Source organism: Mercurialis annua, linkage group LG8 (assembly GCF_937616625.2).
Source record: "Mercurialis annua linkage group LG8, ddMerAnnu1.2, whole genome shotgun sequence".
Lineage (NCBI taxonomy): Eukaryota > Viridiplantae > Streptophyta > Magnoliopsida > Malpighiales > Euphorbiaceae > Mercurialis > Mercurialis annua.
Window position 1 is genome coordinate 36,253,514 of NC_065577.1, and position 26,307 is coordinate 36,279,820.

The following is a 26,307-nucleotide window of genomic DNA, read 5'->3' on the forward strand; positions in this document are numbered from 1 at the left end:
TTAAAAATTAGATTTTTTAGTGTAATTTTACATAATATAAAATTATCAATAATAATATTAAATAATAATATTTAATTTTATTATGAATAATTATTATAAATAAAATAGGTATATTTTTTTGAAGTAAATACGAATATTTTTTATATGAATTTTAGAAAAAAAAAGAGTTAAGGCTAAATTAGAAAGATACAATAAAAATACTAGAAAAGTTCTAATTATTTGAGTTTTGTCAGGGAAGTTAAATGTAAATAAAATATATAAATTAAACCAAGCAAACAAATTTTGCTGCTTAGAAGTACAACTTTCCTAACCTATTTACCTTCAATCTAATGAGTAGGGGTGAGCAAGAACCAAACCAAACCGAAAAACCGAACCGAACCGAAATTCGTTGTTTTGTTTGGTTTTTCGGTGAGAACGGTTTGGTTCGGTTTCTACTTTAGATAAAGTTTGGTGTTCAGTGTTTGGTTTGGTTTGGGAGTTTTGAAAACCGAACCGACCGAAAAACCGAATTAACCGAACTTTAATATAAAATATATATATTTTTTAAAAATAATATCCACATATTCTTATATTAATAGGTCTTTTGTCTTTATATCTTAATTATTATTGATGTATGAGTTAATAATCGTTATTTAAATATATGTATAGAAGTTTATTAAACTCTAATTATTTAAGTAGAGGGATACAAACATCTATATATATATACTTTTTCAACTCACAAATCCTAATATTTGTAATTATTAATGAAGGTTTTTGTTTTAGTATTATGTTATAACGTATTTGTAGTTTGAATTTATAGGCTTCACTTTAATTTTTTATTAAAAATTATGGACTTTATTTTAATTTTTTTATTAAAATTTATAGGCTTTACTTTAACTTTTTTTGTGGGCTTTTAAAAATTCAAACCGATAAAAAAATATGGAAACCGAACCGACCGAAATTTTTTGGTTAAAAAACTTTGATTTTTGGTTAAATAAAGAACGAATTGGATTGGGATTTTTTCAAACCGAAAACTAAAAAAAACCGAAAAAATTCTAACCGAACCGAACCGACCGATGCTCACCCCTACTAATGAGGCTTTAGTGTATTGTTGGAAATAATTTTTGACATTAAATAACTATTTTAGCGCACTCTTTGAAGATGTTTTTATAAATCAAGTTTAACTGAAGATGTCTTTAACAATCAAGTTTAACTATGAATTTTATGTTCAGGTTTAATTGTTGAACTATTTGAGCGTCTCTAAATAGATACTACATATATATATATATATATATATATATCTCAAAATATAATCTACAGGCATTATAATTTTAGATCCACAATTTCTATTAAAACAATAAATATATATTTAAAATATTATGAAACTTTTATCCGTTAATTTAATAATTTGTAACAAATATATCAAATCTTCATTTTAACTTATTTTTAGACATATAATCCTCATTTTAAACTTGTATAACCCTTCTAAACTAACATAAAAATTAATTATATAAAATTATTATTCAAGGAACCAAATTAATTCCAATAGTACGTGTAAAATCAAGAGTTGGATTTAATTATCTCAAATTATAAAATTAATCGATAAAATTATAAGAGTTGGATTTAATTATCTCAAATTATAAAATTAATCGATAAAATTATCACAAATTTTTAAAAAGGTTATATTTGTCAATTTGATCAAGAAATATACATGTATAAAATCATTTTACCTAATTAATAAGTTGTATTGCCCAATCTAGCATTAAAAAAAACTAGAATTTAAAATAAATTAATAAATATTGTAATAAAAGTAAAAGATTAAAAAAATATAATAATGAGAAAAATGAACAAGTGCTCTCAAGTTATTGCAAATTACAAAAAATAACTAGTCAATGCATGGCCTTGCTAGCCTTAAGCAACTCAAAGAAGAAGACCTTGTCAACATACTAGCAATGTTCTGTAACAAACCCCAGTTATGACTTTTCCTTCCACTCCCATCACCGGAAACAACCACTGCTCCGCCACCAACCGCCGCGAGTTGATTCTGTTTCCGCTTCTGCCTGTCTCTCAAGTCACTGAGCTCCATTTTTGATGGAATTTTGGCCAGCCCAAGTATAGCCTTGTGCTTCTTGCTTGCTTGTGGGGGCAAAACAGGTATTTTATTTTTATTTACCAATGGGTTATTTTTAAATCTTTGATTTTCATGATTTTCTGTTTTGCATGAAATGATTTTCCCACAAAAAATGATATTTTGATAATTTGTTTGTGATGATGGTGAAGTACTTTTTGTGGAGAATTCAAAGTAGTTATTTTCTTGGCTTGAAGGAGATGATTCATTTAATTGTTGAATAATATTTTCTTGGTCTTCATCAAGAGCAAAATCACATAAAGAGAGAGCATCTTCAAATTCTTCTTCAAGATTGGTGTTATTATTTTCCATTTTGGTGTTTGGTTGGAAAGAAAATGAAATGAAGTGGAGAAGAATCAAGAGAAAATTAAGGTTGGTGTGTGTAATGTTGATAGTTTGATTGATTAGTCCAAAGACTATCATATTTAAAGCAAAATAGAGGAGATTAATGGAGTAAGGCTTCTAGAGGAAAATTATTATTTTATTTGCATTAAAAGTTGGTAGTAGAGATGAGTTACTAGAAAGAGTTGATATTTGTAGAAAAAAATGATTTTAGATCTTTCAAGGAAATGGGTAAATAATAGTAATAATGTGGAGGAAATTAATGGACAAGCCAAGACTTTCTAGAGACTATATTGCTGATTTTTGCATCAAGTAATCTTAGCTCTCAAGTACTTTAGTTAAAATTTTAAATTATTGTGTAACTCTATCATTATCATGATTCATAACGAAGTCTCATACATATAACCAAGAAAAAAAGACTTACTATATGCTCCTAACGTTTGAGAAAAAGGCTTATAATTTGAAAAAAAATACAAACAAACCACTAACGTTTTTAAATGGACACTTTTAAATCGTCCACTAAACACCTTTAGAAGCATAAAAAATATATATAACATTAGATTTTTAATTTATACAAAAAAATGTAATACTAAAAACTTGTTTATGAATTTGCCTTAACATAACATAATATGCACAACAAAATTATCTCAATATAGACTTGCAAATTCAACCTATGATGGAGCTTACAAAATAAAATAAAGACTTGCAATGACAAAAAAAGGGACAACATAAAAAGTTAATTTTTTTAAAAATGTAACATGTTTTTATCAGAAGTGATTTTCCGACTTTTTTGAATATCCTACGACTGTAATTACTTCGGATTTGAATTATTAAAATAAATGTTTTTTTTTTGAAAAAAAAGTTGCACAAAGAGGAGGTTTCAGTTTGTTATATAACTAAAAGGAAAAATAAAAAAGATGATTGGGGCATTCCGAGAATTGAACTCGGGACCTCTTGCACCCTAAGCAAGAATCATGCCACTAGACCAAATGCCCTTTTTGTTCTATCTCGTATTTTTGTTAAAAATATATATAATATTAATTCGTTCGGAGTCCCAACATGAATATAACAAAAACAAATGAAATATTTGAGAGGTGAAAAAAAAAAATGGGGAGAGCCGCACTTTTGCACTTGCTTCGATCTCAAACCAGAAACCTCTCTTCATCTTCTTCTTCTTCACTTACAACCACCGCCGTCCGGTCAGGTGATTCTCTTATATTTTCTCAGTCATTTTCAGTTTATGCTCCGTTCAGTTCAGCACTTCATTAGGGTTTATGCTTATTTTAGTTCCTAAATTAAATACAATTTATGACTTCACTGTTACTCATATTTATTAGTGCAAACAAGCAGATTTTTATTTAATTAGTAGTAAACTCAAATCAATTTGAAGTATCTTGATTTGATAACTAGCAATTTTGTGTTTGGTTGTTATACCTGTACCGGAAAACGGAAATGCTAAAATACTGAAACGATATTTCTTACAAAAATAGGTTATGAATATAGAGATTTGGAGTTTCATAAGCTTTTCCGGGAACGGAATGGCGAAACTCTGGACTCGAGTAATTACGCTCTCTATTGTTTAGAAAATGTCTGCCAATGTGAACTGCAACTGCCTATTTTATTGTTGATTATTTAATGCCAGGTGCTCTTGTTTTTTAATTGCTTATGTTCTGAACTACTTAACTGAACCATATCAGAAGTTTAGAATGTTTTTGCTATTGTGTTTCCGGGTGCTTTGTAAGGTTCCGTGAAGCTAGGGTTTAATGGTCTGAATTCCGAATTCTATGATGTGTTTATACGATGGATCTTGAGTGGAAGTCTTTTCTGACAATGTGCCCTGTAGAGGTACTTATTGTTGGTTATTTTTCTCCTTGCTGTAGGTTATCGATGTTGTAGGTTTGGCACGTTGACTCGCAGCCCAATTGCCAAAACCGACTATAGTAGCATTATCCGTTTTGTGGCTTCTCAGAAAGGATTTGCTTCTCAAGCTAGGACAACGGAAGATGACAACAAGATCAGCATTGGACCGCGGAAAGGGAAAGATGCTGTAGAGGATGAAAAGGAGACCGGAGTAGTTTACCACGGGCCAATTTCATCTACCATCAAGAAAGTAAAACTTTTGTCTCTTTCAACATGCTGTCTCTCGGTATCCTTGGGTCCCGTTATAACATTTATGACATCTCCCGGTATGAATGTGATATTGAAGGGTGCAGTTGCATCTTCTGTGATATTCTTAAGTGCTTCGACAACAGCTGCTTTGCATTGGTTCGTAAGCCCTTACATACACAAGCTCAGGTGGCAGCCTGGCTCGGATAGCTTTGAAGTTGAGATGATGACCTGGTTGGGGACATTCACTCCGAAGACTATCAAATTTTCTGATATTCGACCAGCAGAGACCAATAGGCCCTTTGTGACATTTAAGGCCAATGAGACCTTTTACTTCGTTGACGCAGAGCATTGTTATAACAAGGCATTGTTGGCTAGGCTGACTCCACAGAAATCTCAACATGACTCTGCTTTCAAAAACTTGTGAGAGGAGGGTTTGCTTTACGGCGAGAGGTCTATTAAGGATATTGGACGCGGAACCAAAATTTAGTAGAGTAGATTGTGATAAACCGGGGTTGAATTTATACCAATTGCAGTTATTTTTTTTTTGTGTTAGCATGATTAGAGGATGTCTTTCTTTTGGTTGAGTTCGGAATGGAAGAAAACGAAGAACTTTTCGTATTCAACTATTGTATTCCATTGGAAGCATGGATAGGTTGATAAATGAATTTTGATTATTGTAATAACACCAATCAGAAGATTGAAAAGACTAAAATTAGGGTCATGTTTAGTTGTAGAAAACATTTTCTATTTTCTGTTTTCATTTTTCTTCTCATTTTCTCTATTTTTCAGTTTTTTGTTTTCTAAATAGAAAATTAGAAAATTAAAATTTTGTTTGTTTATCTAATTTTTTTATTGTTTTCTATTTTCTATTTTCTAAAATTAAACAACATATTATATTTTTTTTACGAGATTTTTGTATTTTTATTTTTCATGAATGTTGTTTAATCTCAGAAAATATTAAAAATAATTGAAATTCGAGTTTTAATTATTTAATATTTAATTTAAAATAAATACTTAATTTAAATATGAGGAGAAAATATGTGCTAAGGAAATTTTTTTATATCATGATGAATGTGTATGACTTAATTCGAAAATAATATGGTTGGATCATTGATTATGTTTAAAAACCGGACCAAAAATGAACTGAGAGATTTTAGGCCGGTTCAAAATTTTTTTTGGAACCAAAAATGTCGGTTGGTATATTTAAGAAAATATGCATTTTAAATTATATACTAAATATGTTTATATAATTCATTGTTAATATAATTAATTATATTAAATTTATTTTAAATTTATATTTATTTTAATGTAATTTTTAATTTTTCGAATCGGGTGCAGCCGGAATTTGCCGGTTTAAAAAACAGCCCGGAACAATATAAGAGTCGGTTTAGGGCCGGTTCAAGTGTTTCTCGAACTAAACTGTGGTCAATTCTACATGCAAGTGTTTATTAATGATTAAAAAAAATTTATTAATATTAAAATTCTCGTTGTTAATTCTCAAATCAAATTGTTTTAGTATTTTTTGAACTTGTTAGATAGAAATATCAAGTAGAAAATTGTGTTTTCTAAAAGTTAATTTTAATAAAAGAAAGGCTTATTCACCAAAAAATGCCAAACCTTTGCGTTTTGAGTCAGATTTAGCCAAACCTTTAAAAACCACCAGATTTAGCCAAACCTTATATGTTATGTGTCAGTTGTAGCCATTTTTGAATCGAACCGAAATTGTTGTCCACATGTCATCCATGTCACCTACAACTCAGTAAAATTTGCTGACATGGCACATTCACTAACCCAACTTAATCAAACCAAATAATAAATCCAAAAACATCAAACCCAAATAAATCAAATTAATTATTAATTAATTACTAAAACTCATATTTCAATAATCTCAACATTATAATATTAAAAAAAATTCACCGTCATTTTAATTAATTTTAATCAATCAAAAATCGGCCGCCACCGAGACGCATACGAAAAACCAACCGCCGGAATAATTTTTCAATATAATTTCTGAAAAAATTAAATATTTTTTTTAAATTTTTTTTACAAAAAATCAGATCCACCATGGTGGTGGGTCTGTCAAAAAATGACAGACCCACCACCGGTGGGTCTGTTCTGAACAGACCGGTGGGTCTGTTCAGAACAGACCCACCGGTGATGGTGGGTCTGTGAGAACAGACCACCATCACCGGTGGATCTGTCACAGACCCACCGGCAATGGTGGGTCTGTTCTCACAGACCCACCGTGGGTCTGTTCTCAAACAGACCCACCGTGGTGGTGGGTCTGTGAGAACAGACCCACCGGTAATGGTGGGTCTGTTCTCACAGACCCACGGTGGGTCTGTCATTTTTTGACAGATCCACCACCACGGTGGGTCTGAATTTCGATAAAAAAAATTATTTAATTTTTTTAAAGAATATTTAAGCATCGAAAATTTTAATAACATTATTTAAAAAAAAATTAGCGGTAATTAATTTTTTTTATATTAATTTTAGATGATTTATATTTTTTATTTAACTAATTAAATTTAACTAAATTTATTAGTCGGCGTGAATTTTAATCGGAATAAAATAAAATATTGAGATAATTAATATTTATTTTAATTAAATATAATTTAAAATAAAAATTGAATTGATTTGAATTAGTTGAATTTGATTTTGTTTGATTTAGTGTTTGGTTTGGTTAGGTTTGGATTAGTGATTTGGAATGCCATGTCAGCTAGTTTTGCTAAGTTGGCAGTGACATGGATGACATGTAGGCACAAAATTCGGTTCGATTCAAAAATGGCTAAAAAAGAAACACAACATATAAGGTTTGGCTAAATCTGGTGGTTTTTAAAGGTTTGGCTAAATCTGACTCGAAACGCAAAGGTTTGGCATTTTTTTGGTGAATAAGCTTAAAAGAAAAGTGAGAAAACATGTTTTTGGTGTTTTTCAACCATTAGTTATAATATGGAACATTATGAAAATTGTTTTCTAATTTTCTAAATTAGAAAATAATACAACTAAACACCAAATTTTGTTTTCCAGTTTTCTTGGAGTAATTTTCTGGAAAACAGCCAGTATTTCCTACAACTAAACAGGGTTGTTTTCTTTTTGCTATTTTCTTAGGAAATTTTGAAAAATAAGTACAAGTTTAAGGAATTAGATTGTCTCATGGTTGATCAAGGAAATAGATTCTGCTTTCTTATATTCTTTTCACAGAAAAACTAGTTGTCCTAATAATCCACAAAATCTAACTGTTTCTAGTTTTTTATTAATTTCATTTTTTTAAATGTGGCAATATTAGTAAAATTTATAGCTAAATTTTCCTAATTTAATAAATTCAGCATTATTGTGTTTAAGAGAGAGTCATCCAATGATGGTTTCAGTAAATTTATCAAATAGAATAATAGAATTACTTATTTAGAATGATTTTGGCTGGAATTAAATCAAATGTTTCAAATCAAATTATAAATTAAAGTGTTTGCTCCACTTTATGCAGTGGAGCTACCATATATCCTTCCCAGAATTGGCAACTATGCCACTTCTTCGTTCCCATGAGACAACCACCATTGAGAGTTTCCGACGTGTGGTGAAGCGCTTTCTTGTTAAATTTTTTTTAACACATGCTATCGTGGCTTTGTTCCTGTTTACCAAACCTATATGGACGTGATTTGTATTGTGATGCTTTGGAATAGCATGTCTTTTTTGCTTTTCTACTGATGCTAATTGGCTGCCTTCTGATGATTGCACCATGTGTAGCTTTTAACTTCTCTTAGTATAAGACGTTTGATGATAAGCTTGAGGACTGCTGAATGAGAACATGTTTGCACATTGAGGGCCAGGGAACCACAAGCTGAATGTTAAGTTTTGATGAGCAAATGTTTTTTACTTATCCCTCTGCCGTTTGATGTTGAGTTTCAATGTTTTACTTAGTGATCCAAAAAGGGAAGTAAAACTAGCGTAACTTTTCAGGAATGTGGTGTTCAGTTTTTTTGTTGTAATATTGTTGTTTTAAATCATCCTAGTTGTCAACAGGTCCATGTTTAAGACTATCCCGAATCTATGAAAAAGTAATACTTCCTTGCCACGCCAGTGAAATTTAGAATTTTGTTGGACATTTTGGCATCTATAGTTTCTGACCCTAATTTCCCCTTATTTGAACTTCTAACAGAAATTCAGTGAGCTCTGTTCTTTATATTTGCCGAAAGTAGGTGTATCTGTAATGTTATGAAGATGAAATTAAAGTTTTATTCTGGCAGGAAAGTCGCTCAAACTAAAGCAGAAATGGAAGTGTTGCCCTTCTATACTGCACCTAATGGCAGCTATCTCCCCCAAAAGATCTAAGGAGTCTGCTCTTTCAAGACCGGTTAGAATCTAGGGAAAAGAACGCGTGGAACTTTTCTAGGCTCACAACAGACAGAGCACTGGTGTGAATTCCTTGATATAAAATGTTTGTTCCTTTTTTTGTGACCACAATGATCTATTTGTTCCTTGTTATTCTTAATCTTTTGAAACTTATAAACATTTATGTCATTCTGAGTTTAGATATTTTTCATTAGTTCATCAAGTGGATAGCAGTTTATATGAAGTTTAATTGCAACGTTCTTGAATATGATTGCTGCCATATTTACCTTTTTCTCTTACCTATATGGCCATACATTATACGTATTTTACTCTGCGTAACTCATAGTGTGTTCCTTACGAGTAATTATATCACAGGTTAAGGGAAGGTGAGTTGTTTGAACTCTATATTTTTTACATTTATATGTAAAGAGCTGCTCATACTAAATTGAGCTTAGTTTTGCCAGTAATAACTTGATAGCACGTTTTCCAGTTAGACTTTGTTTAACCAGCAGGGCATCTCTGGGTTTCTTTGAACCAACTAATTTATGCAGGATGCACATGTGGGATTCCTCATGTTTGAGTTTCTTATGCTTTGTTTGAAGGTTGCCCAAATGCTCAAACATCATAATGGTCTGACTGTTCTCACTGCTCTACATTCAGTCGGTCTCCATGCTTTTCGCAAGGAGGTTACGCCCTGTTGGTAAGTATGGAGGGGGCTGGATTCCTTTACTGAATTAGATATTATAATTGCATTTGAGGACATTTCAAGCCTTTATTTTCAGTGGATGGACTTGGCTAATCCGTGTTACAAGAACATTTGGGCAACGATTTGGTTTTTCAGCATTTGGGAGATATGAAAGGCTCGAAACAAGGTTGTTTTTCGCCATGAGGACACTAGCGTCAAGAATTTGATTTTCAATTGTATTAATAAGAGTGATTCATTTTCGATATCACAATCCCCATTTTAGTTTTGATGGTAATGATGTATTCCGTTGCTTGAGCTTCTTTTCGAGGTTCTAGCAACCGTTTTCTTTTTGCCTTTCGCTTCTTGCGATAGAGCTAATATAATCACCATTTAACAAAAAAAAAAAACTTAGTTTAGATCAATGTCATTATCCCTCTGCATGTAGTGGAAGCTGCATCTAATGAATAGAATTTAATTGTTCATGCATTGTTTAGTGATAGAAAGTATTAATCATTTTCATTCAACCAAAAAAATAAGTGATCTATACATTCCTATTGACTTAGTTTAGATCAATGTCATTGTCCTTCTCATGTTTCTTTATGGCAAATCAAATATCATATCTTAGTCATTTTATTACAAAAAAAATAATCCTCTGTTTGGTCTAGCATATTTAGTACAAGGTCAATCTTGGCCTGCTCAACTATATAACAGATACATTACATATACTAAGTTTGAACTCTTCTCACACATTTGGCAATGGCATGAGACCTAATGAAGCTTTTACCATGGCATTTGCTTTATTACTGTTGCATCCCAAAATCCTTAGCAGACTCCACCAACCCTTCTCTCTTTGCCCGTTTTTCCCGGCTAACTCATTTCGTCCATTGGTGCTTTGCCTTTTCTTGCTTTCGTTTCGCTTGCTCTGTCTCGTCTTGATGTCACTCAGTTCCATCTCAACCGGATATCTTCCCATTCCGAATGTGAACGGATGCCATTTTGACCTCGATGGACTCGCAAATACTGAAATTTTTCTCATTGAAACGTCGTATTTCTGTGCACATTTCTTCATTCTGTACTCGTTATTCTCCGAATTTATGTCCGGAGATGTACAAGTTGTATAACTCTTTTGTTGTTGCATCTTCAACGAGTTGTTTCTCGATTGGTGTAGTGAAAACGATTTCCACCGGAAGATGAAGCTCCGCTTGCTCTCTTTGGTTTTATTGATAGATTTATCTATTTTTTCGACATGCGCATCTTTCTTGTCTCCTTTATATGGAATGAGTTTACCGCAAAAGATAACGTTTTCTCTTGGATGAGTAGATGCATTGAAGTCTTCACTAAAAAACTCGAATATATCTTGATCAAAGGATAATCTTTGATCTTCTTTCGACGAGTCATCCCATTCCGAGCCATTGCTATTATTCAATGCAAGATCACAAAGAGAGAGCGCCTCTTCATCGTCATCGTCGTTAAAGCCGTGATTCTCTTGCATTATAGTTAGATTCCAATTTCCCCTTGTATCCATTTTTTGGTAGGAGTAGTAATCTAAAGGAAAATTTATGTTTGTTGTAGTAGATTGGTGAGAGATATAAGCCAAATAGTCTATGCATGTATAATATATATATAATGTTACTATAAAAATTGATTTTGGGGGCCGGCTTGTAGAAAAAGTAGAAAAAGTGGATTAAAATAATTCAAAAGAAAGTAGTGAGAATGATACTTCTATTTTGCCTTCTAGAAGAGGGGGCGGTCATAGAGTGAAATAATAATAATAAATGAGAAAATGTTAATTTTTATTGTTAGTTTTTTCTAGATGGGTATATTTTTTTATTAGTTTGTTAGGTTACAAGATTTGTTTGTTTATGGTTGTCATATTGTGGAGTGGTAGATGCTGATGGTGGGGTAATTTTCATGTTAAATGGGACTCTACTTTGAATCACTTAATTTCTTTGTAGGACTTTTCTTGTTCTAGATATACACGTTGTAGGGTGAAATGCTGGATTTATGCTACATTCTTCATTCTTCACAATATGTCATGAGTTGTGCTATATAGTATTTTAAAGGTCTTTTTAGATAAATACTAAAAAAAGATAAAATATTTTCAAAAATACTATTTTAAAATTTGTTTTCAAAAAATACAATTTCTACTTTTTTTTTTATAAAAATGGCTTTTATTATTCTCAAAAATATATTTTTTAATCTTATAAATACAATTTTGATTACCCAGCGGTATACTAACACCGTTGGTTAACAAACAAACTAAACTATTACAAATTCAAACCTTCTTTTTTATTAAACTAGTTGAAAATTTTATTACAAACTCCTCCGCCTTCACCACCACAAGAGCAATCGTTAAATAAAACATAAATCGTCTTTGTTTAAATCTAAAATTATTAATTAACCATTTTTTAACCAACAGTGTACTAAAAACAAGGTTATTGGTGTACCATTAGTATACCATTGGTGAACTAGCAACAAAAATAAAATTCAGCAACTGTTTACTAACGATTTTACTAATGATATATTCAAAATAAATTTTATTACAAAGTTACCTAACGGTTTACTCAATGATAATCATTGGTTACCAACACCCAAAACATTACAATTCTCATAAGCATTTCTTCAAATACCTAGAGTGCAGGTTGTGCAGCACCAGAAAATCAAACCACCACAATATCACCACCGTCGTTCACAAAAAAATAAAATTGATTAACCCAACCTATATAACATCAAATGATAAGATTAAGTGGTAAATAAGCGCTGTTTAAGAACAATAGGTTTTAAATTTGAGTCCTCGTGTGAATATAAGAAATTATCTCATTCACAGGAAAAATAATGCAAAAACTAAAAATATATGTTTTTTAATTCTATTGACTTCGAATTTAAACTACACTCATGAAATTGAAAAAAGAATGCTTAAAACATGAGTGGAAAATGGAACAAATTCAAGTGGGCAAAGGTCACAAGTCCGGCAACGGCAGCTTGCTCTTTTTTCAAAATCTGCAGCAACCGTTTGTCCCTCCGTTTCATCACCGGCAGCAGTAGTTGGGTCTCCAAACTGACGACAATTTTTCTTCTATCTTTTCAAGATTAGGATCGAGATGATAAAGTTACGGTTTGAAAGGATGAAGAAATTATATTGGCTGCTGTGAAATCAAGATGGGAAAAATTTAGAGGAGTAATGGTATTTGTTAAAAAGCATAAGTATAAAAATCAATAATAAAAAGAACAAAACGTATATGTCTAAAAGCAAACTTAGCATCGTAAGTCTGAGATTATTTAGGCCAATTCCCGTTTTTTGTGTAATTAAGTCTATTTTAAAATTCGAACTGGATCGTTCTATCATAAGTTGGTGGCTGGTCTGGTTCGAAAGCGGTTCATTCAGAATTTAGATGATATTATTTCTTGAACATGTTTACATTTCAACAATGATAAAAGGAGTTTGTCTGTTTTGGTTAACGATATTTATAAAATATATAAATTTATTATACTTTGATAATATTAAATGAATGTTTAATTGTTTAAAAAATTGTAAATTTTAGTGTGTTTCGTAAATTTAACTCGAATTTCTAATTTTAGAAATTTTAAGATACCAACTTTTAATTTTTTGCAATTTCAAACTTTTCAAATCAATTACGAATCTTTTAAGCTTGTGTTTAAATTGTAAAACACACTAAAATTCATGATTTTTAAAGCAATTAATCCTTAGATTGATTTTTAAATAATATATTAAACACATCTCTTTTTATTTTAAATGTAAGAAACATATTTATATCATTTTTAAAATTAATACATTGTGTGAGGGGTTAAATGGATAAAAACAGTAGTATAGATGTTCATTGGTAAATACATTTAGTTAAAGGATTAAATAGAACAAATTGTATAGTTAGAAGGGTTAAATAGAACAAAAAATATAGTTAAGAGGTTCAATGGAATAAAAAATTAGTTTAAAAGTCGCATGGAATGAGGTGGTAAGGTTTAAGGGTTAAATAGGACAAAAAAATAGTTAAGAGGTTCAATGGAATAAAAAATCAGTTTAGAAGTCGCATGGAACAAAATGATAAAATTTGGGGATTAAATACATTTAAGCCAACTCATTTTCATTGAAATTATCATTAGAAAAAGATTAAAATTCCAGCTTGGTCTGCTAATATTTCTGTTTATCATGTTTTGTTATAGAAATTCTAGAATAAAGCAAAGTAGTAAACAAGTTAAATTCTAGAAAGGCAGGCTTATTATGATACTCGGTACTTGACAAAAGAAACCAGTGTGAACGTTTCTATCATCTCCTCTCACTCTCAATAGCGCCCCCTTCCTCTTAGCCGATTTAGCAAAAATAAGGGAATCATCCGCGAAAAAGAGATATGAAATTACAGATGCACTCCGCGCAATTTTAATATCACAGATTCCTTTTTTCGCTATAGTTTTCAAAATTAGCCCGAAAAAAGCTTATGCGGAAAGGATAAAAAGGAGTAGACAAAAGATCTCCCGACTTAATGCCCCTTTTAAGACGAAAATAAACACTCGGTGCTCCATTTATCATCATAGAGAACAAAACGAATGAAATGCAATTCATAATCAAATTTATTAGGCTACTCGAGAAACTCATAAGAACTATCTAGGACAACCTTTAGAAATTCCATTCCACCCTATCATACGCCTTAGTAATATCTAGTTCATAGCCATATGTCCTAATTCAACCTTATTGTTTCTCCTTCTTCATTATAAAGACTTTCCATGCAAATTTGTTCTTCCTCTGGCTAGCTCTTCTACAAAACAATGAAGTGTTCTTGTCACATTCTTCTAGCCATGGCGCCTTGGATGTTTGCTTCCATAGCATTTCTTCACACTTGAGTAGCTCGTTTAGTCCCGCTTCCACATTTATGATAGTTTGGAGCCACACATGATTAATAATCCCCTACCGAAGACCCAAAAATTGTCTTCTCTTTTTTCGAATTTGGATATCGAGATTTTCCACCATTTCAATATTCTAGGTTTAGAGTTTGCTTACGCGCTAACTGACTTTGTTCCACGCAGTTGATATCAATAAACTGTAAAATTGTTGAACTAACTTGTCACAATTTTTATTTGGAATTATATTTATCAATTTTATTGTAATTACGAATAAATTAATTTATTTTACTAAAATTCATTCTATTAGAATTTTCAAATTTGAATAAATTGGAAATTAACTCATGTTGAAAGTAATGTTTTTAAATGAATTAAGGTTATTCCAGTCAAAGAGCTATTACATTTTTTTCAACATGTTCTTTTGAGTACGATCTATCCACAAAATTATATCTTTTATGCAAAAAAAGTTATATACATCAGTATTATTTTGCATCCAATTAATTACAAACTAATAATAAAATAATACAATAAATTTATTGAACTTAAATATTTTAATATTACAAAAATAACTTTTATAAATATATAAACTTATGTGGACTTATATACATGTCACTAGAATAAAATTTTATACCCAATGGTTTTATTGTCATAAAAATTAACAAATTTTATACTTTTTTTTAATTTAATCATATCTTTTAAAACTTGTCATAAACATACAACAACTTTCATTTTTTTTCAAATCCATACACGGTGTTGACGTGACATTCATGCATTAGTTAAAAATAATCTCCACCTCAGCAAATTATACCAATGAACGAGTGCTACCTCAATACCGTTTATGGATTTAGGGGAAAAAATGAAAATTGGTGTATCTTTATGACAAATTTTAAAAGGCATTATTAAATTGAGAAAACATGTAAAGTTGGTGAATTTTTATGATATTACCCCTGTAATTAATGAATCAATTGAGAGATAGTATTAAATTTCTTCTTCAACTCCCGCCAATGATTTAATTTTGCCGTTAGGGGTAGTCATCTCTTTTTCTATATTGTTTTAATTTTATAATTTAATAAATAGCCAACTCCTTTTAAATTTTATTCTTGATGGATTAAAATTTATCGACAAAGCGCATATAAAATTTTATTTATCGCATATTAAGAATCGAGGATTGATTGAAGATCTTTTAACAATAAAAATGGAATCGTTAATGGTTATAGTAATTTTTGTATTGTTTACTATCTTTCTATGTGAAAGGTTTGTTTTTCTTTCTTATGAAAGATTTGTTGACCTTTCTTATAAAAAGTTTGTTGTTCTTTCTTATGAAAGGTTTGTCAGGTGGTAGTTGAATCAGATGCCGTGACTATAGTTTTTAATATCAAAAACCAGTTAGCGGGCGTTGAAGAAGTTTGATCGAGGCTGCATTTAATTGACAAAATAATTAATTAATAATATAGTTTTTATTTTTGTAAGTAGTTACGAATCAGATAACGCATATTAGCGTAATAGTATGTTCCATGTCAGGTCATCAAGTTTGATTTTTGAAATTTTTGAATTTCTTACGACTGTAACTGTTTTAAATTTGATTTGATGAAATTTGATAAAAAAAACAATTTAAAAAGAGATAATATTTGATGAAATTATAACTAATTTTTTAAAAGGATAATGTCAAAAAAATTCACAAACTTACATATTTTTTCATTTTAATCACGCAGTTTAAATTTTGTCATTTTTATACATGAACTATCACTTTTTTCCAAATTCATACACGGTGCTGAGGTGTTACAGTTTTATTGGTGTAATTTGTTGAGGTGGACTCAACACCGTGTATGAATTTGGGAAAAAGTGATATTTCGTGCATGAAAATAATACAATTTAAACTGCGTGATTAAAATGAAAAAACATATAAAATTTGTGATTTTTTTTTGACATTAACCCTTTTTTAAATTGGCAAAAATTAAAAGTTTGACCTATTCTAGTAAAAAAACACTACTTTCATTAAAAAAAAAATTAGTCAAAACTTTTTATGTTTGCATTTAAGTTTACCTCAACTATTTAGGTGGCTTTAAATAATTAATGGCTCATGTATTAGTTTAATAAATATCAAATGGTAATAGACAGTCCCAAAGTAATGGAGTATATCCAGTTAAATATTTGATTTGATAGCCCTTCTGGAAGAGCTTGCAACAAGTAAGAAGAATCCTTAAAATAAAAGAAAATATTAGATATCAAACCTAGTTGTATTTGTATAGACAAATTAAGTTCAAAGTCACAAAAATGATTAATTAATTCCATAAAATATTAATATAGAGTTCTAGAAAGCCTTGCCCAATAAGTTCCAACATGCATATACTAACCTATGAAATCTTTTCAAATCATTTTCTTGATATGAGGGATTTTTTTTTAAAAAAAGAAGTCATTTTCTTCCTTAATTTTTGTAATAAAAGAAAGAATCGTTAAACTATATGGATATAAAAATTTGGCTTAATTGCTCCAAAAATCACCAACTTTTACGTGTTTTTGGTATTTAACACGAATTTTTAATTTTGGCATATAAATACAAGAACTATCAATTTTTTTTGCATATATAACACGGGCACCGTTTTTGACATAAAACGGCACCGTTTTTGACCTAAGACGACAACGTTTTACACTTAAAACGACACCGTTTTTCACCTAAAATGAAAACTTGGTCATATATGCAAAAAATTGATAGTTCGTGTATTTATCTGCCAAAATTAAAAGTTCGTGTCAAATATCAAAAACATGCGAAAGTTGGTGATTTTTTGTGCATTTAAGCCTAAAAGTTTTGTGCGTACATTCCAGTGGTTTAAGAACCAAAATGTACTAGCCAGCTTAACCCATTTGGCCAGAGGTAAAAAAGTTCGGTTCGATATTTTTAAAATAATCAAATTTGCAATTCAACGGTTTTACACTGTAAAAATTATACGGACCGGTATATTGGATGAATTATAAATATGGCCAGTTTTATTAATTAATTTAGAATTTTTAAAATCTAAACAAACCCATTTAGAGTATAATGTTTTTTTTTTTAATCATAGAAGAATCTTGTATAAGCACTGAGTTGTGGATTCAATTCCTCCCACAAGCGCTCTCCCCTTTCCAATTATCAAAAAAATTCAAATTCAAATATAAATTTAATATATATATTTTATTAAATTGTAAATATATACATTTTTATTAATAGGGTGAGTAAAATGCTCGACTGACCATTTTAACCAACCTAACTGATGACCTTCGGTTAGTTTAGTAATTTTTATTTTTGTTGACTTTTGGTTATCTTTTCGGTTTTAATTTTAGAAAATCAAAATTAAGCAAACAGACCCAATAGTTGAACAAACGGATTGATATTCAATTTTTATGATTCGTTTTTGGTTAAAGTGCAATGTCGATTATTTTATTTTTGAACACATAAATTTAGCCAGTTTTAAAAAATTTGGTTCAATTTTAACTGAACCGACCGAATACTAACCCAATTCATTAATTGTCAAGTGTTCTAGTAACACATGTCAATACAAAACTAGGTTCTTTGCTTCCCCATATTAATGGCAATAAAATAATATACCATCTAGAAACCCTATTACTTGTCTCTATAATCTTCTTCCTTTAAATATGCAATGCTCTTGTATCCAACACTCCAACTCTCAAATTACACCAATATCTCCACTTCAATCAATTTTCTCACCAACCAAACACCAAAATGGAAAATAATAACACCATTCTTGAAGAAGAATTTGAAGATGCTCTCTCTCTATGTGATTTTGCTCTTGATGATGATCAAGAAAATATTATTGATCATTCAAATTCCTCTTTTTCAAGCCAAGAATTAGATAATTTCTTTGAATTCTCCACAATTTCTTCATCCTCTACAAAAGATCATGATATTATATTTTGTGGGAAAATCATTCCCTATAATGATGACAAAATCTACAATAAAAACAAGATTATTAATCCAAAAAATAATTCATCTTCCAAAAAGACAGTTTTGCCCTTACAGACCAAGAGTAGCTCAAGCAGAAAACACAAGGCTATTTTAGGAATTGCGAAGATTCCATCAAAAATGGAAATTAGTGACTTGAGAGAAAGGCAGAACAGGAAACTACAGAGTTCTTCTCCGACAAGGTTTCAGGCGGTTGTTGGCGGTGAAGTAACGGCGGTTTCCGGCAGGAAAAGTCATAACTGGAGTCTACTAAAACTCTTTAGATTTAGGACACAAAGTTTTGGTAATTTGTTGACGGGGTCTTCTTCTTCTTCTATTGGTTGCATTAGGCTGGCTAGGCCTTGTATTGACTAGATTTGTGTATACATTTGAATATTAATTTTTGTTATTTTTTGAAATTTTTTATTTGTTACTTTAAATATACTTTTAATGCCAACTTTATCTTAGAACTCAGATTATGAAAAGATACCTATATGTAAAATATATGTAAATAAGCAAATACTTCATCCGTATTATATTCACTACTACCTTATTCCAATTATATCCTAACCTTAACAATAAAATAAATAGGTAATTTCATAATTACTTCATAAATGATTATAATTTTTTAATTAATGACTTGTTAGTAATAATTAGAAGAAAAAAACATTGAGTTGTTCAATCAAGTGTGTAACTAGTTAATCGAAATTTATGTACCAATTATTTATAGGTTATGCGTATATTTTATAGGTTATGTGTATATAAAATTATAATTTCTCTTTTTTTCAATTTAAACAATTATTCAAAACGCGTGACACTGCATTTCAACTTTTTATTTTTCAGCATAGGCCCCGCACTTTATTTTTTGATATTTTACAGTTCAGCTCCTTATTAAAATGTCGTTTTAGTCATTCAATTTACATATTAAAAAAATAAAAAAATGTCATATTGATTCTAAATTAATTATATTTAATTATCAAGATTGAATAATAAAAAAATTATTTTAATAGTTACTCGAAGTGGTTCATTTTAATTAAAATTCCGAATCAATTATTTAATAATTATATTTAAAATGAAAAATAAATACCATCAGTACTTTTATATATAAATATAAATATAGATAATTCTAACTAAACAATTATATACACATAATTTGAGACTTAAGTAGCATTTTACTCCTTCAACTTGTAAGCAATGAACAATTAACACATAAATTAACTTTATTGGCAAATCAATATACGAATTTGATAATTATGGGCAATTAGTCCATTCTAGCAGATTAATTTATAAGTTAAGAAGACAAATTATCAATTTAAGACAATTAACTTACAAATTGAGAGGGAAAATTACCCATAATCACTATGTTCTTGTCCTGATTTATCCGCAAAGTTAACTTATATATTAATTGTCCATTACTTACAAATTGGAGGGGTATAATGCCACATAAGTCCATAATTTTACTTTCAAATTTATTAGACAATGAGCGAACATTTCTGTACATATTTAAGAATCATGTTATACATCAAATCAGAGAAAATAACCCTGTTTTCTATATGGCTTATTGGAAAAATTAATGAGTGCATTATTTATCGTTTTTTAAACGTTCGTATAACATGACTAACAAGAAGGGCATTTGGTCTAGTGGCATGATTCTTGCTTAGGGTGCAAGAGGTCCCGAGTTCAATTCTCGGAATGCCCCCATTTTTTTTTTATTATAGTTTTAGAAATGGATTAACATTGATAAATCCAGAAATTTTAAGAGGAAATTGCACAAAACACTCCTTTTTCTAATTTATTTGCAATGAATACCTCAATTTTAAAAGTTTATTTTTTTACCTCATTTTTCTATTGTTTTTAGTTATACTCCCAACTAAATTTAATTTATTTGTATTTTTACTCTCCTTTCTATACACACATACACACCTCATTTTTTTTTCTTTTTCTCTCTCTTCCTTTCCTCTCTCTTTCTTTTCTCTTTCCTCTTCCTCTCCTTCTCCTTCATCTTCGTCTTTTTCTTCTTCTCTTCTTCTGCAACTTTTTCTTTTCATTTTCTTCCATTGAATTTCTTAGCAAATTCTATAAAAATCTCCTATAATTTATTTAATATATTCGATTTATAACACAAACAATCAGAGATTTGAAACAAATAAAAAATTAAAGATGAAAAAATCAATCGTGTTCGTCTCAGAGAATTTGAAGCAACGGAATATTACGCCATCGTCATCGTCATATCCTCTTATTCTGGATCTTCTTCTTCCTCTTTCTATTTTTTTATGTATTAATTTTTTGTTCATACGTTTGAAACTATTGTAAACTGTTAATTTGAAACTGTTTTTAAGAAATCGTTTTAACTTGTTTGTTTGAAACCTTTATAAACTGTTGAAAACTTTGTAAACTGTTTTTATAACTAATTTAATTTTTTTATGCAATGTTTGAAACTGTTTTAAAAATCCGTTTAAATCTGGTTGAAACCTTTGTAAACTGTTTAAAACTTTTGTAAACTGTTTTTGAAATTTTTGTAAGCTATTAGAAAATGTTCTATTTTTAACTGTTTGAAATCTTTATAAACTGTTTAAACATTTTTAAACTGTTTTAAACTGTATTTAGATCAAAGTTGTAAATTTTATTTTATGAAACTGTTTGAAACACTTGTAAACTGTTTGAAATTTTTGTAAACTGTTTGAAACTGTTTTTTTTTAAACTGTTTGAAACGCTTGTAAACTGTTTGAGATCTTTGTAAACTGTTTTGAAATCATTGTATAAACTTGTTTTAAATGATAATAAAACTGTGCTTTAGAATTTTTTTGAAACCGTTTGAAACTGCATTTGAAAATGCATTTGAAACCGTTTTAAATAGATTTTTAATGTGACCAAATAAATTAATAATTTACAGTTTTTTTGTTTTTGGATAAATTTATGATCGTTGGATTTGAATTCGATGTGAAATTTGAAGCGATTTCATTACGAATTAAAAATTCGAGTGGATCGAAAACTAAAGTTGAAACTCATAAAAAAGTGATGTTAGAATTAGAAAATCAATCTATTTAATTGATATGGCTATTAATCAACTATGGCACTCCAACTTAAGGTCCCCTATCACCAAACCCCCTGAACTTTCAAATCGGCCGCTAAACCCCCTAAACTTAATTTAATGATCAACTAAACCCCTTTTAGTCCAAATAGACCAAAATACCCTTCAGATCAATAAGAAAATACAAACAAACCTGACAACCCCAATCTAACCAAACCTAAAATCACTTATCCAACCAAATTAAAGATAATCCATTCATTCAACCAACAAACCAACCCACCCAATTTAATCAAGGCTAAAACCACTTATCCAACCAAATTAAATATAACCCTTTTAATCAACCAAATCAAACCAAAATGAGCAATGCATCCAATTAAATACCACTCCATCGGAACGCGCTATCCGCCGCCACCAACAATTTCCAACCACTGTTACCCATCCACTAACAAAAAAAATTCGATTTTTTTTTAAATTTAAAATTTATTAATCCGGTGAACAGACCACCGGTGGGTCTGTTCACCGGAATGGACAGACCCACCACGGCGGTGGGTCTGTCAAGAACAGACCCACCTTCGTGGTGGGTCTGTTCTGTTTGGAACAGATCCACCACGAAGGTGGATCTGTTCTTCAAGAACAGATCCACCTTCATGGTGGATCTGTTCCGTTTACAGATCCACCTTCGTGGTGGGTCTGTTCCAAACGGAACAGATCCACCTCGTGGTGGATCTGTTCCAAACGGAACAGACCCACCACGAGGTGGGTCTGTTATTCAAGAACAGACCCACCACGATGGTGGGTCTGTTCACAGACCCACCGTCGTGGTGGGTCTGTTCAGTGACACACCCACCACGACGGTGGGTCTTTTCATCACAGACCCACCTTCGTGGGTGGGGCTGTCCACTCCGGTGGACTGCCGGAGAAGACGAACGGTTTACCCGTTCGTCTTTTCCGATTAAAATTTTTATTATTAAAAAAAAAAAAAAATATGTGATATAGAAAATAATATTTTATTTAATTTTTTATTGGATGGATTTAATAATTTATTATTAAAAAAGTTATCTAATATGTGTAAAAAAAATTAATAATTTATTTAATTTTTGGTTGGATTTTTTTGATTTGGTTGAGTGGGTGAGTTTGGATTTGGGTGGGTTGGTGATTTAATGATTTGGTTGGATTATGTTTGATTTAATTGAGTGGGTGACTTTAGACTTGGTTGGATTGGGTTGGCTTAGTTTTTCTAGGGGCATTTTGGGCATTTTTGAGAAAATATGGGGCTTGGGGCGGTTTTTTGGGGCGGTTTTGGACTAAAAGGGGTTTAGTTGATCATTAAGTAAAGTTTAGGGGGTTTAGCGGCCGATTTGAAAGTTCAGGGGGTTTGGTGATAGGGGACCTTAAGTTGGAGTGCCATAGCTGATTAATAGCCAATTGATATGAATTGAAAATTTTGATTTATTTATTGAATTATTAGCTGTTTTGTTTGGATGAACTGAAACAATAAGAACAAAAAGAAAAGAAAAAGAAGAAGAAGTATAAATCCAAAGCGGCAGAGTATAAAAATAAGAGAGGAGAGTAAAAAAATAAAGATGAAACACGCTGGAGTACAAAAAGAAAGTTGGAAAATTATGGTTAAGAAATACTAATATTTTTCTTTTTTAGGTATTCTCCTAATTATCTCAAATTTTAAGGCTCTTTTTTTTTGGGTTAATTACATATAAAATCACTACCTTTATACGAATTTTTAAAAATAACACGACCTTTAAAACGTGTCAATTCAGGGCATCACCTTTCATTTCTTTTCAAAAATAACATGAGCACGTTTTTAGATAAAATTTTACTGACTTGGACACCCAATGGGAGTGCCACGTGTCATGCCACGTCAGCAAAAACGCCACTAAAAATGTGCCCATGTTATTTTTAAAAAGAAATGAAAGGTGTTGCCCTGAATTTCCATGTTTTAAAGGTCGTGTTATTTTTGCAATTTCGTGTAAAGGTGGTGATTTTATATGTAATTAACCCTTTTTTTTTTGCTATAGGTAGATTTTTTTATTTTTTTCTAAAACAAAAAATTAATTCACCCCCTCAGCTTGGCACGAAATATTAAAATAGTCATTTTGAAGGGTTTTGAATCAAACAGATCCGCAACTTTGTCAAAAAGCATCAAAAAGGCCCCTCTCCACTCCTTATAAAATTGAAAAAAAATTTAAAAAAAACTCTTAACATTTTATTTATTTCTTAAATTGACTTTTAATTATTTATTTATTTTTTGATAATAACTCTTAATAATTTTTAAATTCAATTATATTATAATTTTAAAAATTTAATAATTATTTTAATTTTTAATAAAAAGTTTAAGGATCTATTTTTCCTCTTGCCTTTTCTTCTTCTTCCCTTCTTTTATTCTCCAGCCACCATTCATCCTCCACCCACGGCAATACGCCTTCACCCCCAGCTCACCCCTATAGGGATGAACAGATCATCCTTTTCAAAAGGGATGAACGGAATGAACATATCATTCATCTCTTTTAGAGGGATAAAATCAATAGGATGAAATCGTTCATCCCTAAAAGAATTAATTACATATAAAATCATGACATTGCATCAAGTTCAAAAATAACATCACCTTTAAAATGTGAAAATCATAGCTGTCACGACCCGATTTCCACCCGAAATTTGAGCTGAGACTGGCGCTAGGAAATGAGAGTGGTTGTTCTGAAACCCGTAACAAGCCTAAAAACCTTTATAAATTTTTCGTGTTTAAAAACATAAAAAGATTCGCAACCTCGTTGCAAAAACACTTTAAAACCTTTTCTTAAAATGTGTTCACAAAATCATAATTGTATTTCAAGAAAGCAGAGCGCAAATATCAATCTCTTATGACGTACCTGCTCTGTTTCCAATACAATGCTAAAATGCTAAAATATAAGACCGGTGTATCACTCAAACAACTGGTCAAAACATTTTAAAAAATACACAGCTTTTCAAAACATATATTTTATACAGTTCAAATTAGAATTTATTAAAATAGGTTGAGCTAGTTTTCAGTACCCAACTATTTGCAATAACCTAAAAGTGGTTAACTGGTTACAATTAAAGTTTGAATTATAAAAATGCCAGTACTAAGAAAGTGATTTGGGTTGAAGAAAAGAACCTAAGATTTTATAGTGGTTTGGCTCAAACTCAAACTTATATCAACTTGTCAATTCTTGATTAAGAATTTTGAATTCACTAACTCAACACTAATTATGAGGAGTTTTACAATATCACTTCGAACTTGGTGTTTTATAAGGTCACACCTAAATTAGTTTTTCTTTCTTTTAATTTAACACCAAACTATTACAAATAATTTTTTAGAATTAGCACAAAAAAAAACAAAGGATCACTTTACCCCTCAACTTGATACAAAATATTAAAACATCCAAATTAACAAAATCGGGTCAATTTACCCTGAATTTAGTAAAACCGGCTCAAAAACACCCCTATGCTGACATGTTGGAGAGTGAATTTCTAATTATCCTAATTTATTATAATCAATTATATTCAAATACTAATTAATCCAGGGGTCTTTTTCAACTTTTTTTCAAAAAAAATCATTTTTTTTATTTCCGGCGAAAAGCTCCTCCTCCTCACTGAAAAAACGTCTGTTTTTCAAAAACAACAGACCCACCGGTCTATTTGTCTTCAAGAACATACATCGGTCTGTTCTTGAACTCAAAAACATCATATTTGTTCTTGAGTGAGGAACAGATCCGTTCCTCACAAAAACGAGGAGCAGCAGCTCCTCTTCTCGCTCCTCCTTGCCTGAGATCGAATTTTTTTAAAAAAAATAATGCAAAACATATAAATTATAAAGAGTTATTTTTTTGTTAAAAATTTAATTTGGGAGTTAATTTGTTATATAAATAAAATTTGGAGGTTAGTTTGTCATATAAAATTTTAAATTAAAAGGGTTAAATTTTTTTTTTTTAAATTATTAGGTGTTAATTTAAAATTTTATGAAAAAATTAGGATCAATCTAAACTTTTTGCCATTAAATACCCCCTGGGTTAAGAAAAACCACCATTAAAACCGGTGAGTGAGTCTCACTCTCTTTGATGAGAGTGGAGAAGTGTGTTTTTTATACGAATTTGCCAAATTTAGGATAAAGTGATTTTTTTTTTAATTTGGACATTTTTAATACTTTATACTAAATTGAAGGGTAAAGTGATCCTTTACTCGCACAAAAACTTATACCCCAAAATTTTGCTTCCTATCCAAAGCTATAAATAGTGATGGAGGGATGGGGCATGCGATGGCCATCGCCCTCTTTAAGTTTCTAAAAATAGTAAAATTAGTATCTAACATTTTATTTTGGCTTAATTATTTAAAAGAACCCATCGTGAACTATTTTTTTCATTTATACCTTTACCTTGTAAAACAGTCATTTGTACCCAATTTTGTGTTGTTATGTTTCGTCCCCACCCAAAAATTCTAAAATTGCCTCTTTTCACTTGAAAAAAAGTTTAAGATAATCCTTCAATTTATATTTAGGGTTAATTCTATAAAAAATCATGACCTTTACACGAAATTTCATTTTAATCACGACTTTTAAAAGTTGCCATATAAAACCATGAACTTTCATTTTTTTTTCAAATCTATCACCAAATTGATTTTCAGTGTATTTTTGCTGACGTGGCAACCGGAATCCGGCTGATTTGAAAAAAAATGAAAGGTAAAAACTACACCGGAAAATAATCGGTGATAGATTTGAAAAAAATATTAAAGGTCATGGTTTTATATGACAACTTTTAAAAGTCGTGATTAAAATGAAATTTCATGTAAAGTTCGTGATTTTTTGTGGAATTAACCCTTATATTTATATACTAATTAGACGTGTGATATAATCTTTTGTTTAATTGTTTTTAATTTTTTCATCTTTT

The 26,307-nt window shown here is 30.3% G+C and overlaps 2 protein-coding genes and 2 non-coding genes across 4 annotated transcripts; 2 read left to right on the forward strand and 2 right to left on the reverse strand.

Moving 5' to 3' along the window:
* Positions 1–3,372: 3,372 nt before the first annotated feature.
* TRNAP-AGG (transfer RNA proline (anticodon AGG)) lies at positions 3,373–3,444 on the reverse strand. Its single transcript has one exon. It is a non-coding gene; the product is annotated as a tRNA-Pro (tRNA).
* Positions 3,445–3,517: 73 nt separating this feature from the next.
* Positions 3,518–5,099, forward strand: LOC126659463 (uncharacterized). Its single transcript, XM_050352756.2, has 2 exons — positions 3,518–3,653; positions 4,330–5,099. Exons 1-2 carry the CDS (start codon positions 3,557–3,559, stop codon positions 4,980–4,982), a joined length of 750 nt encoding a protein of 249 aa, XP_050208713.1. The 5' UTR covers positions 3,518–3,556; the 3' UTR covers positions 4,983–5,099.
* Positions 5,100–10,179: 5,080 nt separating this feature from the next.
* On the reverse strand, positions 10,180–11,159 carry LOC126661181 (uncharacterized). Its single transcript, XM_050354996.2, has one exon. It carries the CDS (start codon positions 11,095–11,097, stop codon positions 10,315–10,317), a length of 783 nt encoding a protein of 260 aa, XP_050210953.1. The 5' UTR covers positions 11,098–11,159; the 3' UTR covers positions 10,180–10,314.
* Positions 11,160–19,987: 8,828 nt separating this feature from the next.
* TRNAP-AGG (transfer RNA proline (anticodon AGG)) lies at positions 19,988–20,059 on the forward strand. The gene has a single exon. It is a non-coding gene; the product is annotated as a tRNA-Pro (tRNA).
* The last annotated feature ends 6,248 nt before the right edge of the window (positions 20,060–26,307 follow it).